This window comes from Bombina bombina, chromosome 2, assembly GCF_027579735.1.
Source record: "Bombina bombina isolate aBomBom1 chromosome 2, aBomBom1.pri, whole genome shotgun sequence".
Taxonomy (NCBI): Eukaryota; Metazoa; Chordata; class Amphibia; order Anura; family Bombinatoridae; genus Bombina; species Bombina bombina.
This window is the reverse complement of record NC_069500.1, coordinates 73,675,730-73,695,380: the sequence shown is the minus strand read 5'-3', so window position 1 is coordinate 73,695,380 and position 19,651 is coordinate 73,675,730. Positions and strand designations below refer to the sequence as shown.

The 19,651-nt window shown below is 39.0% G+C and overlaps 1 protein-coding gene across 1 annotated transcript; it reads left to right on the top strand.

The window, feature by feature from the left end:
• The first annotated feature begins 7,035 nt into the window (after positions 1-7,035).
• MEX3C (mex-3 RNA binding family member C) lies at positions 7,036-19,208 on the top strand. The gene is made up of 2 exons (XM_053701115.1): positions 7,036-7,742; positions 16,299-19,208. The coding sequence occupies exons 1-2, from the start codon at positions 7,310-7,312 to the stop codon at positions 17,489-17,491; spliced, it is 1,626 nt and encodes a 541-aa protein (XP_053557090.1). The 5' UTR covers positions 7,036-7,309; the 3' UTR covers positions 17,492-19,208.
• The last annotated feature ends 443 nt before the right edge of the window (positions 19,209-19,651 follow it).

The window sequence follows — 19,651 nt, the reverse complement described above, 5'->3', positions numbered from 1 at the left end:
ACCATCTTGAAGCAGCTGACGCGGATCCATCCTCTTCTAACGATGTCCTAAGTCCGAATGAAGGTTCCTTTAAATGACATCATCCAAGATGGCGTCCCTCGAATTCCGATTGGCTGATAGGATCCTTCAGCCAATCGTAATTAAGGTAGGAAAAATCTGATTGGCTGATTGAATCAGCCAATCAGATTCAAGTTCAATCCGATTGGCTGATCCAATCAGCTAATCGGAACAGCCAATAGAATGCGAGCTCAATCTGATTGGCTGATTGGATCAGCCAATCGGATTGAACTTGAATCTGATTGGCTGATTCAATCAGCCAATCAGATTTTTCCTACCTTCTAACGCTCACTTCTGCCAAGACTCTAAATACCGGCATTAGAAAGATCCCATTGAAAAGATAGGATACACAATTGACGTAAGGGAATCTGCGGTATGGAAAAGTCACGGCTGGAAAGTGAGCGTTAGACCCTTACCTACAAGACTCTAAATACCAGTGGTAGGACAAAACCAGCTTTAGGACCCCCTAACGCTGGTTTTGACGGCTAACGCAGAACTCTAAATCTAGGCGTATGTTAGCAAAGTATAACAGGTAATAATAGATTATATGATCTTATAAAAGCATATGAAACAACCTTCTAGATGACACATTCTTATACTCACTAAACCTATATCTCTAACAATGTACAAATAATATACAGCATTTATCTCAAGTATTTAGGCTCACAGCTGATTAACCACTTAATTTCAGCCAGGAAAAAAGTCAATTGTCCAAGTTTTAGCCATCATCCATCCCCATCTAAGCACGTCTACTGACCAGTCTCTGACATACATAATTAAGTAAACTTTTTAAAGGGATTGGTATTGCTTTTCTGCCTATGTGTTCAGCAGAGATGTATCTTCTTTTGCTAGGATCTTATTATACAAATCCCAGCCGCTATTCCACCGCCTTCACAGTAGGCCAACGTTAATATAGCATGGTCCGATTGCTGTAATCCCCTTTAATCTTAGGAGCATATACACAGTGCTGCTGTGGGTCAGCAGAAAAGATGTATAACAAAGTACAATTTAAGCTCACAGATTTTTGCTTTAAACCTGCTACTATCAATAGGCCTAAGCGTAGAGTTTTAATTAACCCTTCTGGGACCTCTACTCCAAAGCTTTACTTTAGTGTTGGTATACTGTCCAGCTATTACTTCAGCACATCCCGGCTTATAAATATAGTATTTGCTCTTATGGCAGTCCACTTGAATACCCCTGGACATAGAGGCACCACTTTAGCAACCCAAATCTTTGGATACCAGTGACTCCCAAAGAGGAATTACTCAGAATATATTATGTGCAACCCACACAACTTTATTTCTTATTTTGTAAGTAGATTACTTAATGTACTGGAATTATGCCATTCCTGATGTAAGTTTCTCTCTTAATATGGCCCACTATTGCCTTATTGGTTTTATTTGATGCGTGTACCAATATTTCCCCATCACAGAGCACAAAAAACAAGTCATTAAAAACGTTCCATAACCAGCACATAAAGCATGGGTGATGACAGGTGTTTTTATATGATACTTGCACTTTTTCCTCTGGGTTTTATAGCAGTTTATGAAGCAGTTCCCAGCTACTTCACCGGCAGCTTCATTTACCCAGCTCCAAACATGATACCTCTCGAACGACCCCAGGTGGAAGGTGAACACGGGATTATGAAGATTTCTCTGTTGCTATAAGGAACATTCTGCTCCTGACTTTGTGCTGTCACACTATCCCAGGTACATTCTGCAACTGCCTCTGACGTTGGGCTGCGCTCCATGGACCTGTGTCACCACCCAGCTTTTACTGATGCAAGTGCCGTATCTGCTTGTGGCCAGTGCCAGCCGGCCGCTGGTGGCAAGTGGAGCTTCCGTGCAATACTTTTCCTTTCCTTCCCTGGCCGAGATCGGTGTCGTCGGCAATAGGGGTACTCTTTGCAGGGAGATTGGAATGTTTGCTCTTCTCACTCGAGCTACAGAGCGTGCGCTCCTGCTTCACACTCCTCCCACCAGAAGCCCCTACTTGTGACTGTGTCGACACTAATAACATCTAATCAGCCAATAGAATTTCAGTAACTCTCATCCTATTGGCTGATTTGAACAGCCAATAGGATATCAGTAGCTCTTATCCTATTGGCTGATTATAATTTCCAAAATTAAATCAGTCAATAGGAATACAAGGGACGCCATTTTGAATTGCGTACCTTGCATTGAAGATTCAGTGTCCGGTGGCAACCATATGACGAGGATGCTCCACGCTGGATGTCTTCAGGATGGACCTGCTCCTTGCCGCTGGGATGAAGATAGAAGACGCCGCCGGGATGAAGATAGAAGATGCTGTCTGGATGAAGATGGAGCCGCCTGCCGCCTGGATGAAGATAGAGACGCTTGGATGAAGATGGAGCCCCCGGGATGAAGATCCTTCAAGCGGGACCTCAACAACTGTAAGTGGATATTCGGGCGTTAGTGTTAGGAATTTTTAAACTTTTTTGGGTGTTTTTTTTTTAGTTTAGGGTTTGGGCTTTTCGTAAAAGAGCTAAATGCCCTTTTCAGGGCAATGCAAAAGAGATAAATGCCCTTTTAAGGGCAATGCCCATACAAATGCCCTTTTCAGGGCAATGGTTAGCTTAGATTTTTTTAAGATAGTTTTTTTTATTTTGTTGGTTGGGGGGGGGGTCGGGGTTTGTAATGTTAGTGAGACTTTGTATTTTTTTTCAGGTAAAAGAGCTGTTTAACTTAGGGTAATGCCCTACAAAAGTTAGTTTATTATAGATTAGGGTTTTTCATTTTGGGGTGGGCTTTTTATTTTTTTAAAAGGGTATTAGAAAAGGAATAATTTCTATTATTTTGGATAATTTCGTTTGTTATTTTTTGTAATGGTAGGTTTTTTATTTTTTGTAATTTTAGTGTTTTTTATTTATTGTAATGGTAGTTTTAATTTTTGTAATGTTAGTTTTTAGTGTAAGGCAGCTTAGGTTTTATTTGACAGGTAAGTTTGTATTTATTTTAACTAGGTAGTTATCAAATAGTAAATAACTATTTACGAACTAGTCTACCTAGTTTAAATAAATACAAACTTACCTGTCAAATAAAAATAAAACCTAAGCTAGCTACAATATAACTATTAGTTATATTGTAGCTAGCTTAGGTTTTATTTCACAGATACGTATGTATTTAGTTTTAAAATAGGTAGTTAGTTAATAATTGTAACTTTAATGTAGCTCTATTTTAATTATGTTAAAGTTAGGGGGTGTTAGGGTTAGGGTTACGTTAGGGTTACGTTTAGGGGTTAATAGTTTAATTTAGGTTGTTGCGATGTGGGGGGCTGGTGGTTTAGGGGTTAATAGATTTATTTAGTGGTAGTGATGTGGGAGGCCAGAGGTTTAGGGGTTAATATCTTTATTTAGTTGCGGCGATGTGGGGGAGCGGCGGAATAGGGGTTAATAGATGTATTATAGTGTGGGCGATGTTGGGGTGCAGGGGAATAGGGGTTAATAACTTTAGTATAGTGGCGGTGATATTGGGAGCAGCAGATTAGGGGTTAATATCTTTATTTAGGTGGTGGCGATATCGCGAGCGGCAGATTAAGGGTTAATAACATTAAGTAGGTTCGGCGATGTCGGGGGCGGCAGATTAGGGGTGTTTAGACTTGGAGTTTATGTTAGGATGTTAGGTTTAAACGTATCTTTTTTTTACCCATAAACATCAATGGAGCTGCGTTACGGAGCTTTTCATTCCGTGCTTAAGGTGTTTTTCTGACACCTTCTCCCCATTGATGTCTATGGGGAAAGCGTGCAGGAGCACGTCAAAACCGCGCTTGAATTGTGTGTGTTATGGAGCTCAACACAACCATATCGCACGCACAAGGCGGCTGTTTGAAAACTTGTAACGGCTGCGCTTTGGGGGGGTGAAATAACGCAACTTTTGTTGCGTTCGTTAAATTCCCTATAGCGCACATAACTTGTAATGTACCTGTTTGATAATAATCTAAAAATCTCGTTCTATGCTGATGATCTTCTAATCTATTTAAGCAAAAGAAAAAAAATAACCCCAATCTGTTGCAAATAATACATTTATAATGAATGATGAATAATAAAAACAATAAATCAGGATATACAAACATTGTGTAAAATATCAGCAACAGATAGTAACAGATAGTTAGCAACAAATAATCACAGATGTTGGACTGAGAATACACGGGATTGGGTAATAGGGATACTCAGAAAATCATCAACAATATATCAAAACATATCAAAAGATATATCAAAAAATAGCTAGTGTCCAGAAATGTCAATGGTGTAAAATCCAAAATAAAAAAATCATCGTGAGAAATAACTCGATAGAAATATGTGTCTTAGAAAAATCAATAATGTGAATTGCAATTCAGTGACGAAAAAATGAAAAAAATTTAAAAAGATGCGGTGTAGACAAAGTAAAAATAGTCACCCAGACCTAGATGGATATTCCTTCTGGGTGACTATTTTTACTTTGTCTACACCGCATCTTTTTTAATTTTTTTCATTTTTTCGTCACTGAATTGCAATTCACATTATTGATTTTTCTAAGACACATTTTTCTATCGAGTTATTTCTCATGATGATTTTTTAATTTTGGATTTTACACCATTGACATTTCTGGACACTAGCTATTTTTTTTTATATCTTTTGATATTTTTTGATATATTGTTGATGATTTTCTGAGTATCCCTATTACCCAATCCTGTGTATTCTCAGTCCAACATCTGTGATTATTTGTTGCTTACTATCTGTTAGTATCTGTTGCTGATATTTTGCACATTGTTTGTATATCCTGATTTATTGTTTTTATTATTCATCATTCATTATTCCTCATGGATCCATGATTTGCATTATATGTTTTTAGACATTGTCAATAAATTTTAATATTTTAACAATTTTAGTATACCTGTAGTGCTATCCCCTTTTGCCTCCGGCTTGGTAGGCGCTTGGGGGGTCCCCTTTCTTACTTGACTTCTATTGGTGGTCACTAGGTTACACCCCTCCCCCGAGCTAAGGGTATAGAGTAGGCGCTAGTTCCATCTCCTTAACTATAGAAATGTGTGATCTGATTTATATTATTTACTTAAAGATATTTTGTAACGTGAAATTTAATTTAATTTTAAGATTATCTCTTGCTTGAGACCTTGTTCTTTTTCCCAAACTTTTTCATTTTTCAACTTGTATATCAACTTATTATTCTTCAATAAAGAAAATATTAAAAATATATATATAGTTTTCGTTTTACACCACTTACCCTATCACCATCTGCCCCATTCCAAGTGAATTTTTAATATTTTTTTCAAGCATGGTGGTACAGCCAGTCAGAAGTTACACCAACCACATTGAAAATTAAAGCACGCACTCTTAGGATTCCCAAGAGTAATGGTGGCAGAAGAAGTGTACGCCTTCTGCTACTGGCTCAATATACAGTATATATAAAACACTAGGAAGCGAGTTGAGGGCTAGTAGGGTGAGTACAAGATGTGCATTTATTTCTTTTTCATGAGGAAACGAATGCCAAAGATGGTGGTTGCCAGAAGTTTTCAGAGCCGGTGTTGAAATTTCCACCTCGATGTGCGCATGCACATGATTACATAATCGCATTCCACATTTCAAAAGAATTTGTGGCATGTGATTACGTAATTACAAACATGTGCACATCGTTAGGTAGCAAATTTTGATGGAGGAGCAAATTAGTACTCCCATTTTATTATTATTATTTATTTATAAAGCGCCAACATGGGTACAAGGATAAAAGTACAACGGAGAAACAATACAATAAGAGACAACATTTTACAGACAAATAAAGGGGGGATTGAGGGCCCTATTCCCGTGGGAACTTACAATCTAGATGGGTAGGAGGATGGGAAACAGGAGGTGGGGACTGCAAATGTGAGAATATTAGTAAGGAGATAGATGAGGGCTACTGTTAGGTAAGTGAAGTTAATTTGTTAATGAGTCGGGTGATAAGCTTCCCTGAACAAAAAGGTCTTTAGGGAAAGTTTAAAGGAGGAGAGGTAAGGGTAAAGTCTGACAGCTCAAGGACGTGCGTTCCAGAGGGTTGGTGCCGCGCGAGAGAAGTCCTGTAGTCTAGCATGAGAGGAGGTTATGGTAGACGACGCAAGAAGCAGGTCATTGTTGGATCTTAGGGGGCGGGCTGGAGTCTATTTGTTGATAAGTGAGAACAGATAGGGTGGGGCAGCATTGGTAAGGGTCAGGGTGAGAATTTTAAATTTAATTCTGCTGTGAATGGGGAGCCAGTGAAGGGACTCACAGAGAGGTGCAGCAGAAACGGAGCGTCAACAGAGGTGGATTAGCCTGGCAGATGCATTTAGGATGGATTGAAGGGGAGATAGGCTGGACATCGGCCATGTATATGCACGCATGCGCAGTTAATAGCACATTTCAATGTGGTAATTTCTCATTCAACTAAATAACGTGCGCACGACACTTTAGTTACAGGTCCACATCTAAACAAAATGAAATAAAGTGCTTCTCCAGCTCTCCAACTGTTTTTAATATGCAAAACGGTTGATGTGGAGAGATGCTTTATTTCAGATTTGCTTGGGTTTTTTGCATCTTAAACAGTTTATATTACAATCTTTGTGTAATGTTTCTTAAATACACAGAACATATTAAAATAAACCCAGAATGGGAGGCCCAAAATATTGATTGTAATGTAAACTCTTGTTCTTCTATCTTGAAAGCTTGGTCCTAATGTGAAAAGCAGTAATATATTTTTATTATTTTGGAGCGGGGTATTTTTTTTCTTGAGTTCATAACAAAGAACATTAATCTAAAAAGAGTCTCCTCACAAAGACTATAACACTTCCACAACATAACTGCTGCTGAGACGACGGACTAAGCTCCACCCACTCAATCACACACTTCCTTTTGCAACCACCATCCACAGCTTCTCACTTGACCAATCAGTTGCCCCTCCCGGCTTTGCGCCTACGTCATTTGACCAATCCGATACGATTAGAGGCGTTTCTCGGCGAGTCGGGAAACAAAGAGAGTAAAGGGAAGGGAGAAAAAGCGAAAAAAAAAACCTCAAGAAAGCGGGCGCGCGTGGAGCGGCCATACAATAATCATAAGTAAATTCCACGGCGCAGCGCAGGCGGGTGTCAGGATGACGTTGTGTGGTTTTGCAGTGTTTTAACGGGAAAGATGTGCTTATGAGACCCACAGTCTTGAATTGTTCATGAACCTAATTTAAATGAGGCCTACAGTCAGCAGCTGATTCCCGAAAGTAACTGGAGCACAATGCCGGGCAGTGGTGTTGGTGTCACCGTGGCCTCCTGGAGAACCTCTTCCCAGCCGGAGCTGTTGCTGATGGAACCTGATGAGATCCGGGTGAGGTTGGCCGGCCTGAGCCTAGATTCCTCCGCTAGCCTAGACCAAATACCCGCAGAGACTGAGGAGGAAATGGCCGGGGAGGAGGTGGAAGAGCTGGGAGAAGAGGAAGAGGGTGGTGTTGTCTCTCCGGACTTTAGGAGGATGCTGGGCCGGAGTGGCGGGGAGGTTGATGTACTATACCCAGGAGGAGGCCTACTTTTGGGCGGAGGGTGCCAAGTTGTATACCCGGGTGGAAGTTCAGAGCAGGCCGCGCTCAGTTTGCGCAGAAAGAGCGTCAATACTAACGAACTAGTCCCGGTACCCAGCTCCGAGCATGTGGCAGAGATTGTGGGTAGACAAGGTGAGTATTCCCATGAGGGCAGTGTAAGGCCAGGGGCTGATGTGTAGTGCTGGCGCAGGGGCTGATGTGCTAGTGCTGGCGCAGGGGCTGATGTGCTAGTGCTGGCGCAGGGGCTGATGTGCTAGTGCTGGCGCAGGGGCTGATGTGCTGGCGCAGGGGCTGATGTGCTGGCGCAGGGGCTGATGTGCTAGTGCTGGCGCAGGGGCTGATGTGCTAGTGCTGGCGCAGGGGCTGATGTGCTAGTGCTGGCGCAGGGGCTGATGTGCTAGTGCTGGCGCAGGGGCTGATGTGCAGGGGCTGATGTGCTGGGGCTGATGTGCTAGTGCAGGGGCTGATGTGCTGGGGCTGATGTGCTAGTGCAGGGGCTGATGTGCTGGGGCTGGCGCAGGGGCTGATGTGCTGGGGCTGGCGCAGGGGCTGATGTGCTGGGGCTGGCGCAGGGGCTGATGTGCTGGGGCTGGCGCAGGGGCTGATGTGCTGGGGCTGGCGCAGGGGCTGATGTGTGGGGCTGGCGCAGGGGCTGATGCACATAACAGGGGTTTGAGGATGTTGAGGTGCATCGTTGTGGGACTTAAGGGAAGGGTTTTGTATTATACTTATACCCAGACTGCTTCCTAACAAAGGCTGCTGTGTACATAACTGTTATCATCTAGATCACTACACCTGGGAGTGAAAAAACACTGTTGAATATCACGGGGTGAAAGGTTACCTAGTTGGGATCCCCTCATTTACTACCTAGTATTTACACTCTTCATTCTGCTTGTTCTTCGTGGACTAACAGAAGTATAATAAAGCGCACCGCCTTTTAAATTCAGGGCAGTTGGCACTTTTGGGAATTGGATATTTTATAACAATACAAACAGGTTCATAGCAACCCTCTAGAATTACAACTGCACCCCTGATCTCTTAATGAGAGAGAAGCAGGGGGTATCAAGAAGCCTAGTGACAAATGTGTTGTATAAGATGAGAGCTGCAAATAAGACAAAAGGATGGGGTTGTAGCTAATTACTTCTACGTACTGGGCAGTGTCCTGAGTTTTGTCCATCTCGGGGGATGGGTATATTGTGGAGATACTAAGATTTGTGGTTGGCATTGTCAGGACAGATGCTGAGGGGTATTTCAGGACACGACATAGAGAAATGATAGATGAGGACAAGAGTGCTGCCTGGAAAATCTATCTGTTATAGATGGAGTTAATTTATCTCCACAAGGATTACATTTCTATTTAGTGATTTTTTTTGTGTGAGTTAATGAGCAATACAGATTAAGGTCATGGTAGGACATAGCTTGGGCGATGCCTCTGAAGACGCAGGGAAAAGGCTGGCCACAATAAGTTCAGTAAATAACATTCAGTGTACATGCATAAGAGCAAAAAAGGCACACAAGGCCTTTTATTGTATTTGATGCTAATGCAGACTTTTATTTTAAATAAAACATCACCAGAATCCTTTGCATTTATGTGTTACAGTAGAATCCTTTTTTATGTGACCAGATTCTAATGCATAGTGAAACAAAGCAATCATTTTCCCCAGGTAAAGTGGAGAATGTTCGGCCTTGCATTTTAGATGACATACACCCCCCCCCCCAATATCACGTTCAGGTTCTTTTGTCTAGACTGGTCAAATCTGCCTTAGCTACACATGCTGTCTCTGAGCAAGAAAGGATATTTCTTCTCAGAAGCAGCTTGTGCTTTGTTACTTTTAATATAGGGAGGGTGTTACTTTGACTCATCCATTTTCATAAATCAAAAGCCAACACTCAACAAAAATATATTTATCTGATTTTATATTTTACTTTGTAGCATCATAGCTTTATCTCGATGTTCTGTGTGCAGCATTTTGCTATAATTGCTGACAGTATTCTTTTTTTTTTTTTTTTTTTTTTTTACTTTAATAATTTGAACATTTTATAGTTACATGTTCACAATACAAAAATATGTCGACATCACTTTATTTTTTTTTTGTACAGAAATTAAGCAACATTTGCTGATTACTACCTGTTTCTTTAGATAGGACAAAAGCAGACACTTCTGTTTCTTTTGAAACTCCTTAGCTGAATGAGTTAATTTTATTGTGTTCTTCTTTGCACTACTGTCAGGATCTACAGCAGATCTCTTGAGGTCCGTTAGATTAAAATATGGTCACATTTTCCCACAAATTACCCAAAGCTCAGCCAATTTATTATTAACTGTAGACGGCACAAACAAGGGATTTCCATGAACTTCCTTAACTACAAAGTGAAATATTTTTAGATTGTTGTAGATTTGCCTTTTTAATAGATTTCAATATAGGGTTTGCCCCTAAAAATGTTTAAAATAGGGACCATTTTTTTTTTATCTTTAAAGGGACAGAAAGTGCCTTCTAATTACAATACATTTCTGTTGTGTTGCTATAGAATAACATCAATCAAGTCTAAATATTTTAAAACCAATAAACATCCTTTTTACTGCAATTATTTTTCAACAGCCAAACTCCACCCACAATAAAGCACGTCTCTGTCATAAAGTTAGTATAGAATATATTGTATTGTATTTATCTGATAAAGCCATTAGGGGCAGATGTAGCAGAGTTAGCACTGACAAGTTAGCAGGATACATTTCAAGTTCATAGAATTAGAAATTTCTTAGTTTTCAAAATTAAAGGGACAGTCTACCATTGTTATTGTTTTAAAAGCTAGACAATCCCTTTATTACCCATTCCCCAGTTTTGCATAACCAACACAGTTATATTAATATACTTTTTACCTCTGTGATTACCTTGTATCTAGAAACCTTCTTCCAGCCCCCTGATCACGACCGTGACTGTTTATCTATTTTCTTAAATTTAGCATTGTTTTGTGCTAAATCTTAAATAACCTCCTGTGCCTGAACACAGTGTTATCTATATGGCCCACGTGTACTTTCTGTCTCTTTGTGTTGAAAAGAGATTTATAAAGCATGTGATAAGAGGCAGCCCTCAAAGGCTTAGCAATTAGCATATGAGCCTACCTATGTTTAGTTTAAACTAAGAATACCAAGAGAAAAAAGCAAATTTGATGATAAAAGTAAATTGGAAAGTTGATTAAAATGAAAAGTCCTATCTGAATAATGAAAGTTTCATTTATACTAGACTGTCCCTTTAACCCAAAGGCAGAATTTTTCTTCACTTTCTGCGATGAGATTTCTTTTTGTGAGAATTTTTCTGCAGGTCATTTTGAAATAAGTCCATTTTTAACTTGGAATTTACACTAAAGCGCCAGCGCAATTGCAATGTGTTGATTAACTGGAGAGTAAATACATTTTTAAACTTTTATAATAGAGTGCAGCAGTTTACAAGACTTACACTGTTGGAAAGGTTAGACGATTACCTTTCCAACGGTGGGTCTTGGGGTTCTGTAGCTGCTTAGATGCCTGAGATAAGCAGCATGCCCCCTTTGCCTATACTTGTAATTTTTAAATAAAGTTGTGTGGTGACGTCATCAAGTCATTGCGCGTGACATCACCGCGCAAAACGTGAAGCCCCGGCAATGCCTGTCACTATACAGGCCCGATTACCGGGGTAGGAGCGGGTGGGAGCCCCGCGGTCTCCCTCAAGGTGGGAGAGTGCTCTTGAAGGCTCTGAGCAGTCGTTAGCTCCTGAGTGGGAAACTCTGCGACGGCTCAGAGCTGTTGTTGGCACTGAAAGGGTTAAGGAAAACATGCACAATGCAGCCAGAGCAATGCTCCGTTTAAATAGAACAGTATAATGTGGAGCAGTGTTGCAAAGTGAAAATGTGCTTACAGTTCCTGCATATGTCTAATTCTTTCTGCAGACATGCTGCATTTTCTGCGATAACATCTCAGATTACAGTATGTTCTGCCTTATGGCCCTTTAACATGAAAACGGGCAAAATAAACAATGAAAATATATTGCAAAGTTGTCTATGCATAAAAACATTTTATTTGAAAGCATTTTAAAAGTGTTTACCATCCCTTTTAACATGAAAATGGGCAAAATAAACAATGAAAATATCTTGCAAAGTTGTCTATGCATAAAAACATTTTATTTGAAAGCATTTTAAAAGTGTTTACCATCCCTTTTAAGCAGATCTGCATTACTTTTAGACTTTTGAGAGCTTTATGACTTACAGTTTTCAGTGCAAGGGGCAGTAAACATCTTGTAATTGCAAGACATTTGTGTTTGTATACTATAGAATATCAGCCAAGTCTAATAGTTTTTCAAATACATTAGAAACCTCATGTTACAATGAAATCAACAATATTTTGGCTTTTAACCCCTTAATGACAACTGACGTACCAGGTACGTCATGCAAAAACTAGCAGTTAATGACAATGGACGTACCTGGTACGTCATTTGTCTAACAGAGTGCTGGAAGCCATCACAAATGCTTCCAGCAGCTCTCAGGGTATTGCAGTGATGCCTCGATATGGAGGCATCCTGCAATACCACTTTACAAGCCTCTGATGCAAAGAGAGCCACTCTGTGGTCCTCTCTGCACCGGTAGCGATAGTGCCAGACTGCCCGTGTCCACTATCCGGGTGTGAAGGTGCGTGCGCGCGTGCACGAGGGGTTGAGTGTGCACATTATCCACACTGACACCAATGAATGAGGGCAAAAAAGGGAGAAAAAGGAAAAAAATTTTTTTAAATATAAAAGGATCGGGGAGGGGGTGGGGGTATTGGGGGGGGCTGCTACACTACAGAAATAGTTTTAGTTAAAAATAAAGGTTGTTAAAAATAAAATAATACTTTTTGGGGGGGTTTTTGGGGCCAAACTGGGTATTGGCAGACAGCTGCCAGTACCCAAGATGGCGGTAATTAGGTAGGGGAGAGGGTTAGAGAGCTGGAGGGGGGATCAGGGAGGTTGGGGCTAAGGCAGGGGTCCATCACAACTAAAATATTTTATTATTTTTATTTAAAAAAAAAAAAACTCCTTTATTTAGTACTGGCAGACTTTCTGCCAGTACTTAAGATGGCGGGAACAATTGTGGGGTGGGGGAGGGAAGAGAGCTGTTTGGTAGGGATCAGGGGGTGGGATGTGTCAGGTGGGAAGCTGATCTCTAAAATTAACCCTGCAAACTCCCTACAAGCTACCTAATTTAACCCCTTCACTGCTGGGCATAATTAACGTGTGGTGCGCAGCAGCATTTAGCGGCCTTCTAATTACCAAAAAGGAACGCCAAAGCCATATGTCTGCTATTTCTGAACAAAGGGGATCCCAGAGAAGCTTTTACAACAATTTCTGCCATAATAGCACAAGCTGTTTGTAAATAATTTCATTGAGAAACCTAAAATTGTAAAAAATGTAAAGTTTTTTTTTTTTTATTTGCTCGCATTTGGCGGTGAAATGGTGGCATAAAATATACCAAAATGGGCCTAGATCAATACTTGGGGTTGTCTACTACACTACACTAAAGCTAAAATTAACCCTACAAGCTCCCTACAAGCTTCCTAATTAACCCCTACACTCCTGGGCATAAAACACGTGTGGTGCGCAGCGGCATTTAGCGGCCTTCTAATTACCAAAAAGCAACCCCAAAGCCATATAAGTCTGCTATTTCTGAAAAAAGCGGATCCCAGAGAAGCATTTCCAACCATTTGTGGCATAATTGCAGAAGCTGTTTGTAAATAATTTCAGTGGGAAACCTAAAGTTTGTGACAAATATTGTGAAAAAGTGAACTTTTTTTTTTTTATCGCATTTGGCGGTGAAATGGTGGCATGAAATATACCAAAATGGACCTAGATCAATACTTTGGGTTGTCTTCTAAAAAAAAATATATACATGTCAAGGGATATTCAGGTATTCCTGACAGATATCAGGGTTCCAATGTAACTAGCGCTAATTTTGAAAAAAAAAAGTGGTTTGGAAATAGCGAAGTGCTACTTGTATTTATTGCCCCATAAATTGCAAAAAAAGCAAAGAACGTGTAAACATTGGGTATTTCTAAACTCAGGACAAAATTTAGAAACTATTTAGCATGGGTGTTTTTTGGTGATTGTAGATGTGTAACAGATTTTGGGGGTCAAAGTTAGAAAAAGTGTGTTTTTTTTTTAATTTTTTCCTCATATTTTTTTTTTTAGTAAATTATAAGACATGATGAAAATAATGGTATCTTTAGAAAGTCCATTTAATGGCGAGAAAAACGGTATACAATATGTGTGGGTACAGTAAATGAGTAAGAGGAAAATTACAGCTAAACACAAACACTGCAGAAATGTAAAAATAGCCATTGTCATTAAGGGTAAGAAAATTGAAAAATGGTCCGGTCATTAAGGGGTTAAAGTAAATGTAAAGTTGAATGAATCAGTACCTGGTTTTTAAAAATACTATTAAAAACAGGGGCACTTTCATTCATTAAACTTTACATTGCAGCGTTTTTTTTTTTTTTTTTTTAAAGTGAAGGTCAGCTTAAAAGTACAGCCTCACGGCATTGCATAGACTTATTTAAATGAGCAGAAGTTTGTCATGAATTTAAAAAAAAAAAATAATCTATTTTCTTATATTTTTACCTTTTAAACTGCTCCGCCGATAAGTGCAGCACTCCCGCCTGCTATCTTGTCTAATTGATTGACAGATGACCTTCTTAAACCAACTAAACAATGATTAGTTGGTTTAAGATTGTCATCTGTCAATCAATTAGACAAGACAAGGGTTGCTCATTTTTATGTATGCAATGCCGTGAGGCTGTACTTTTAAGTTGACCTTCACTTTAAATACTTTTTTTTCTTTAGGAAAACCAGACCATGATCATCCGCCCGCAGCTCCTCTGTACTTTGCACCGCAATGACGACACCAGCTTCCTCCAATTGTTGCGAGCACCCCAAAGCCTCCAGCTTGCGAGGCCACGCATCGATTGGAGGATGCCGGTTTCGTCATCAATATGCTAAGTACAGCATGAGAAGCGGGGAGGGTGGAGGTTCGCCGGTCTGGTTTTCCTAAAAAAAAAACAAAAAAAAAACACTTCAATGTAAATTTTAATGAATGAAAGTGCCCCTGTTTTTAATAGTATTTTTAAAAACCGGGTAATCATTCATTAAAATTTACATTCACTTTAATAAATCTCAAATGTTAGAAAATGATGCAATTTTGAGGTAGAATTATTTTTATATACAAGTAAAACTGCTTCACTTGTTTTTGTTTCTGTTTAAAGGCTGTGACACACTGCAAGCAGAGCGACGCTCAGCGTGTAGATGCAGCTGTGCGCGCTCAGTGTGTCTTGCCTTTTCATATCTGAGCACTCTGCTGCGTCAGGTCGCGTAGCTAAGCGCTCAGAGATGAAATATTTGAACTTCAGAAGCGATGCGACGCGGAGCAAAGCAGCTGCTTTGCCTCGCACCGCATCGCTTGCAGCGTGTCACAGCCTTAAAGCGTTATGAAAATTTTATTGGCCTAGACAATGGGTTAGCAACCTTGGCACCCCAGATGTTTTAGAATTACATTTCCCATGATTCTCAGACAGCCTAAAGCGGACATCCTCAAACTTGGCCCTCCAGAGGTTTTGGAACTGCATATGCTGGCTGAGCATTATGGGAAATGTAGTTCCAAAACATATGGGCTGTCAAGATTACTGACCCCTGCCCCTAGACCATTTTAGCTTGGGTAATAAGTAGACCAGATGGTACTTAGTTTTACCGATTTTCTTTAAATGTAATATTTCTTGACACAAAATATTTGGTAAGGAACTGTTTGACAGGTCCCAGGACCCGAGTGTCAATCAAGCAATTTTGATCAAACATTAACCCCTTCCCGATTGTAAACAAGTTAAATAATGAAATCACGCGATCGTTCATGCTATTGTGATTTCAATGATCGTATAGTGTCTGGGGGAGGGCCTATGACACTAGGCACGCCCTTCAGCCCGCGATCCTATTCGGGAAGCGCCTTTTGGCTTAAGTACATCCAAAAGAGTAAGACGTTCTATACTGTCCTAAGGGCGTTAAAGCCCATTGTGGTTTGGACGGCATAGAACGTCATGGGAAGGAAGGGGTTAATGAAAAACTGTTATTAGTTTACAGTTGTATGCAAAACCCCCACATAATGTTTGTTTGCATATCTGATTTAATGTATTAGTGTAACATTTGGAAAGATTGCTGTAAGATGTCAATGTTAAACAGTTAAATTATGATCTACAACAAGTCTTTACATTCTTGCAATACATTTATAAAGTGTTTTTGTTTTCATATTCTGTGTACTAATGAGAATTTTCAATTGATGTTTTTTTGTTGGGGTTTGTATGCCCCCTCCCCCCCCCCCATCTGTATGTGTAGTAAAAAAAAATTAAACATGGTTATTTTGTCAGCTTTTTCTGTAATTTTTAAATCTGAATATTGTGATCTCATAGTTCTCCCAAGAGAGGCTGGACTGTTTCCTGCATGATTCAGGAACGCTGTCCCATGCAACAGCATGACTTCATTTTTAAATCTATTAGTTTTTCTACAGTCGATGATGCTTTGTTTAAACTTTATTGGAATTGCTAGTTATACTTAATGTTTGTTAGGCTATCATTGCCTGATTGAAAATCAGAAATACAGTAGATAAAAATAAAAAAAATTCTCTTTTCTTTTTTTTTTCCTGCAGGCTGCAAAATCAAAGCACTAAGAGCAAAGACGAACACGTACATAAAGACACCAGTTCGTGGAGAAGAGCCTATATTTGTTGTCACTGGAAGAAAAGAGGATGTAGCCATGGCCAAAAGGGAAATTCTTTCAGCTGCTGAACACTTTTCTATGATCCGAGCATCTCGTAACAAAAACAGTCAATCGTTGGGTAGTGTGCAATGTACACCTAACTTACCAGGTCAAACTACAGTCCAAGTTAGGGTGCCATATAGAGTAGTTGGGCTTGTAGTTGGGCCAAAAGGGGCTACAATTAAAAGAATACAGCAGCAAACACACACTTACATAGTCACTCCCAGCAGAGATAAGGAGCCTGTCTTTGAAGTAACAGGGATGCCAGAAAATGTAGATAGAGCCCGTGAGGAGATAGAGATGCACATAGCTATGCGTACTGGCAATTACATAGAGCTGAATGAAGAAAATGATTTCCACTTTAATGGTACAGATGTGAGTTTTGAGGGAAGTGGAATTCCACCTTGGCTGAGCACTAATCCAACTGCTCTAGGCCGTAACAGAATGATTTCCAACTACAGAAATGATAGTTCTAGCTCTCTTGGAAGCGGTTCTACAGATTCATTCATTGGAAGTAACAGATTAGCTGATTTTAGCCCCACAAGTCCATTTAGTGCAGGCAATTTTTGGTTTGGAGAAACCATGCCACCAATGGGATCAGATGATCTTGTTAATGATGCTTCTGCCTTTGAGTCCATACCATCTTCTGAGACCATTTGGGCATCCTTTGATCCTGTAAGTCCTCTCTCTAGCTACGGAAACGAAGCAACCACAAAGTCTCAACGCAGAGGCAGTATTTCTCCTACCCTCAACGAAGGTATGGAATATCCTCTCACCAGAAGTATTAGAAGTGACCTTTCAAGCACAAATGAAGTTGGGCTTCCTATTTACATCCCTGCTTTCTCCAACGGTACCAACAGCTACTCCTCTTCCAATGGTGGATCAACATCCAGTTCACCACCCGAAACAAGACGGAAGCATGACTGTGTTATCTGTTTTGATAATGAAGTTATTGCTGCACTGGTTCCATGTGGGCACAACCTCTTTTGCATGGAATGTGCCAATAAGATCTGTGAGAAAGAAATACCTGTGTGTCCTGTATGTCAGACCACTGTCAATCAGGCAATACAAATACATTCTTAATTTGCAGATGGGTACACTCTCTAGCAATCTTAATCAAAAAAAAAATGTGGAAAGTTGGAATTGGGGTACAGTTGTTTGCAAATATTTTGCTGCTACTACCACGCAAAACATGGCTGCATGTCCGATTTATTTTTTTTATTTTTTTTTAGCGGGGTAACATTTAGAAAGGTAAATGTGGGAAGTCAAATGTCAGTATACGTTACAGTAAATTATGATTTACAAATCTGGTTTACATTCTAATTATGTTTACAAAGGTCAAATTTGAAACCAGTTTTAATTTGTAAAAAGATTTCACTGCCTTCTTTAATATAATCCATATACTGCTCTTCTGAAGACGAACAAATGCAGAGTGCAGGTACATTTCTAGCAATTTAAATTTCTACAATATTTGCAAATAACTTATTGCCTGGCTGAATTGTATTTGGTTCATACTGTAGATCACTGTTTGTTATTGAAACACTACCAAATTGACTGTAGTCTTGTCAGATTAGTGTAATCTGATCCAAGACCGTAGTGACAGTTGGGTTTACTTACCCACTATTTTTTTAAAGTTTTATGTATATAAAGGCCATGGGGACTGCCTGGAATTTCTATTAATTTAGAAGCTTTGAAATGCACAAATTGTGGCTAATAGAAAGGGTTCTACATTCCGTTTATTAGTCTGATCGAGTTCTTCTTAACCTACAATTTTAAAGAAAACTAATTGTAAATGTGAATTATTATTTTTTATGTGCCACCCCGTGACTTGAAACATTTAGCAAACCAAGGGATGTAGAATAGGAGTATGTCCTCACTAAGAGGGGCCACCATAAGCCTATTCAATGTCTTCTGTAGTTCAAAACTGTATTTTGAATCGCAGGGAAAAAGTTTATTAATTATATAAAAATTATATATATATATATTTTTTTTCTATTTTTGCATTTCAGCCTGTGGATTTATTTAGTTTTACTTCAATCAGTTTTTAAATGCTTGCATCAAACATGCAGAGATGAAAATATATATCCCTACGGATTTTCTAGTGATATTTTTAAAACTGTTTTTCTCAAAGTAAAACAAATGGTTTTTTTTTCACAAAAACACAACTGAAGTTTTAAAGTCAGTGTACGGACTTAAATATATATATAAATCTTTATTTTTTATTTCCACTTGAAGTTACATTTCGTATAAAAGTTTACAAATGTTTTTATTTAGATTTTTGTTTTCAGTATAAAATTTGCCTTGATGGCATATTATGTAATGCAAAACATTCATGCTAATTGCTTGTAGAATAGATATCAGTATTGAAATTTTAACATATAGCTGCCGTCTTAAAGTATGCACGTTTTGTCACCAAGCATGTGTTTTATATTGCATTGTACACTGCAATTAACAGGCCAAGGAACTAACTTATATATTAGATGCGTGTACCATTTATATAAACCACAGACATTAGAATGACAAATTAAAAAATATAGTTTAGTATTTGCTAATTTTACTACACTTTTGTTATGTATATGTAGGGAAATATATAGGGATTATAAATTCAGTTTGAGTAAAGGTTAAAAACCATATATTTTATGATATTGGGCCTTGAACTTATTATGGCCAAAGCACTGATATTATATATTTGCTGTAAAGAGAATTATAAGAGTTTTATTTTTCGGATATTAAAGTTAATAAAGACTGTTTCCATTAACTTATATTTGTGTGCTAGATTAAAATATTTTAATATGTTTCACTTTTGATTTTTTTCTTAATTTTTATTTTGTTTTTTTCATGCGACAATGAGTTAAATTGAAATGAGTAACTTTTATATATGCTTACTGTATATTGGTAGTTAAAAAGAATCAGGCCAAATATGAAACTAGAATTCTAGTGAACGTTATTACTGTTTCAGCAGCATACAGACGCATGCTATGTGTGACTAGAGCATCCGAATACAAACTCCATGCCTGCTTAGAGAGTTGGTGGTTGTGGGATTGGACAGTAAGTGAAGAATTAAAGGGACAGTTTACTCACAAATGTTCTCCCCTTTAATTTGTTCCCAATGATCCACTTTACCTGCTGGAGTGTATTAAACTGTTTACATGTATTTCCTTTACCCTTATATTGACATTTTGAAATGGTTGATTTAGTCTGTGGTATCCCCACCTATTCTGAAAGATTCTGGCCTTCGGTCCT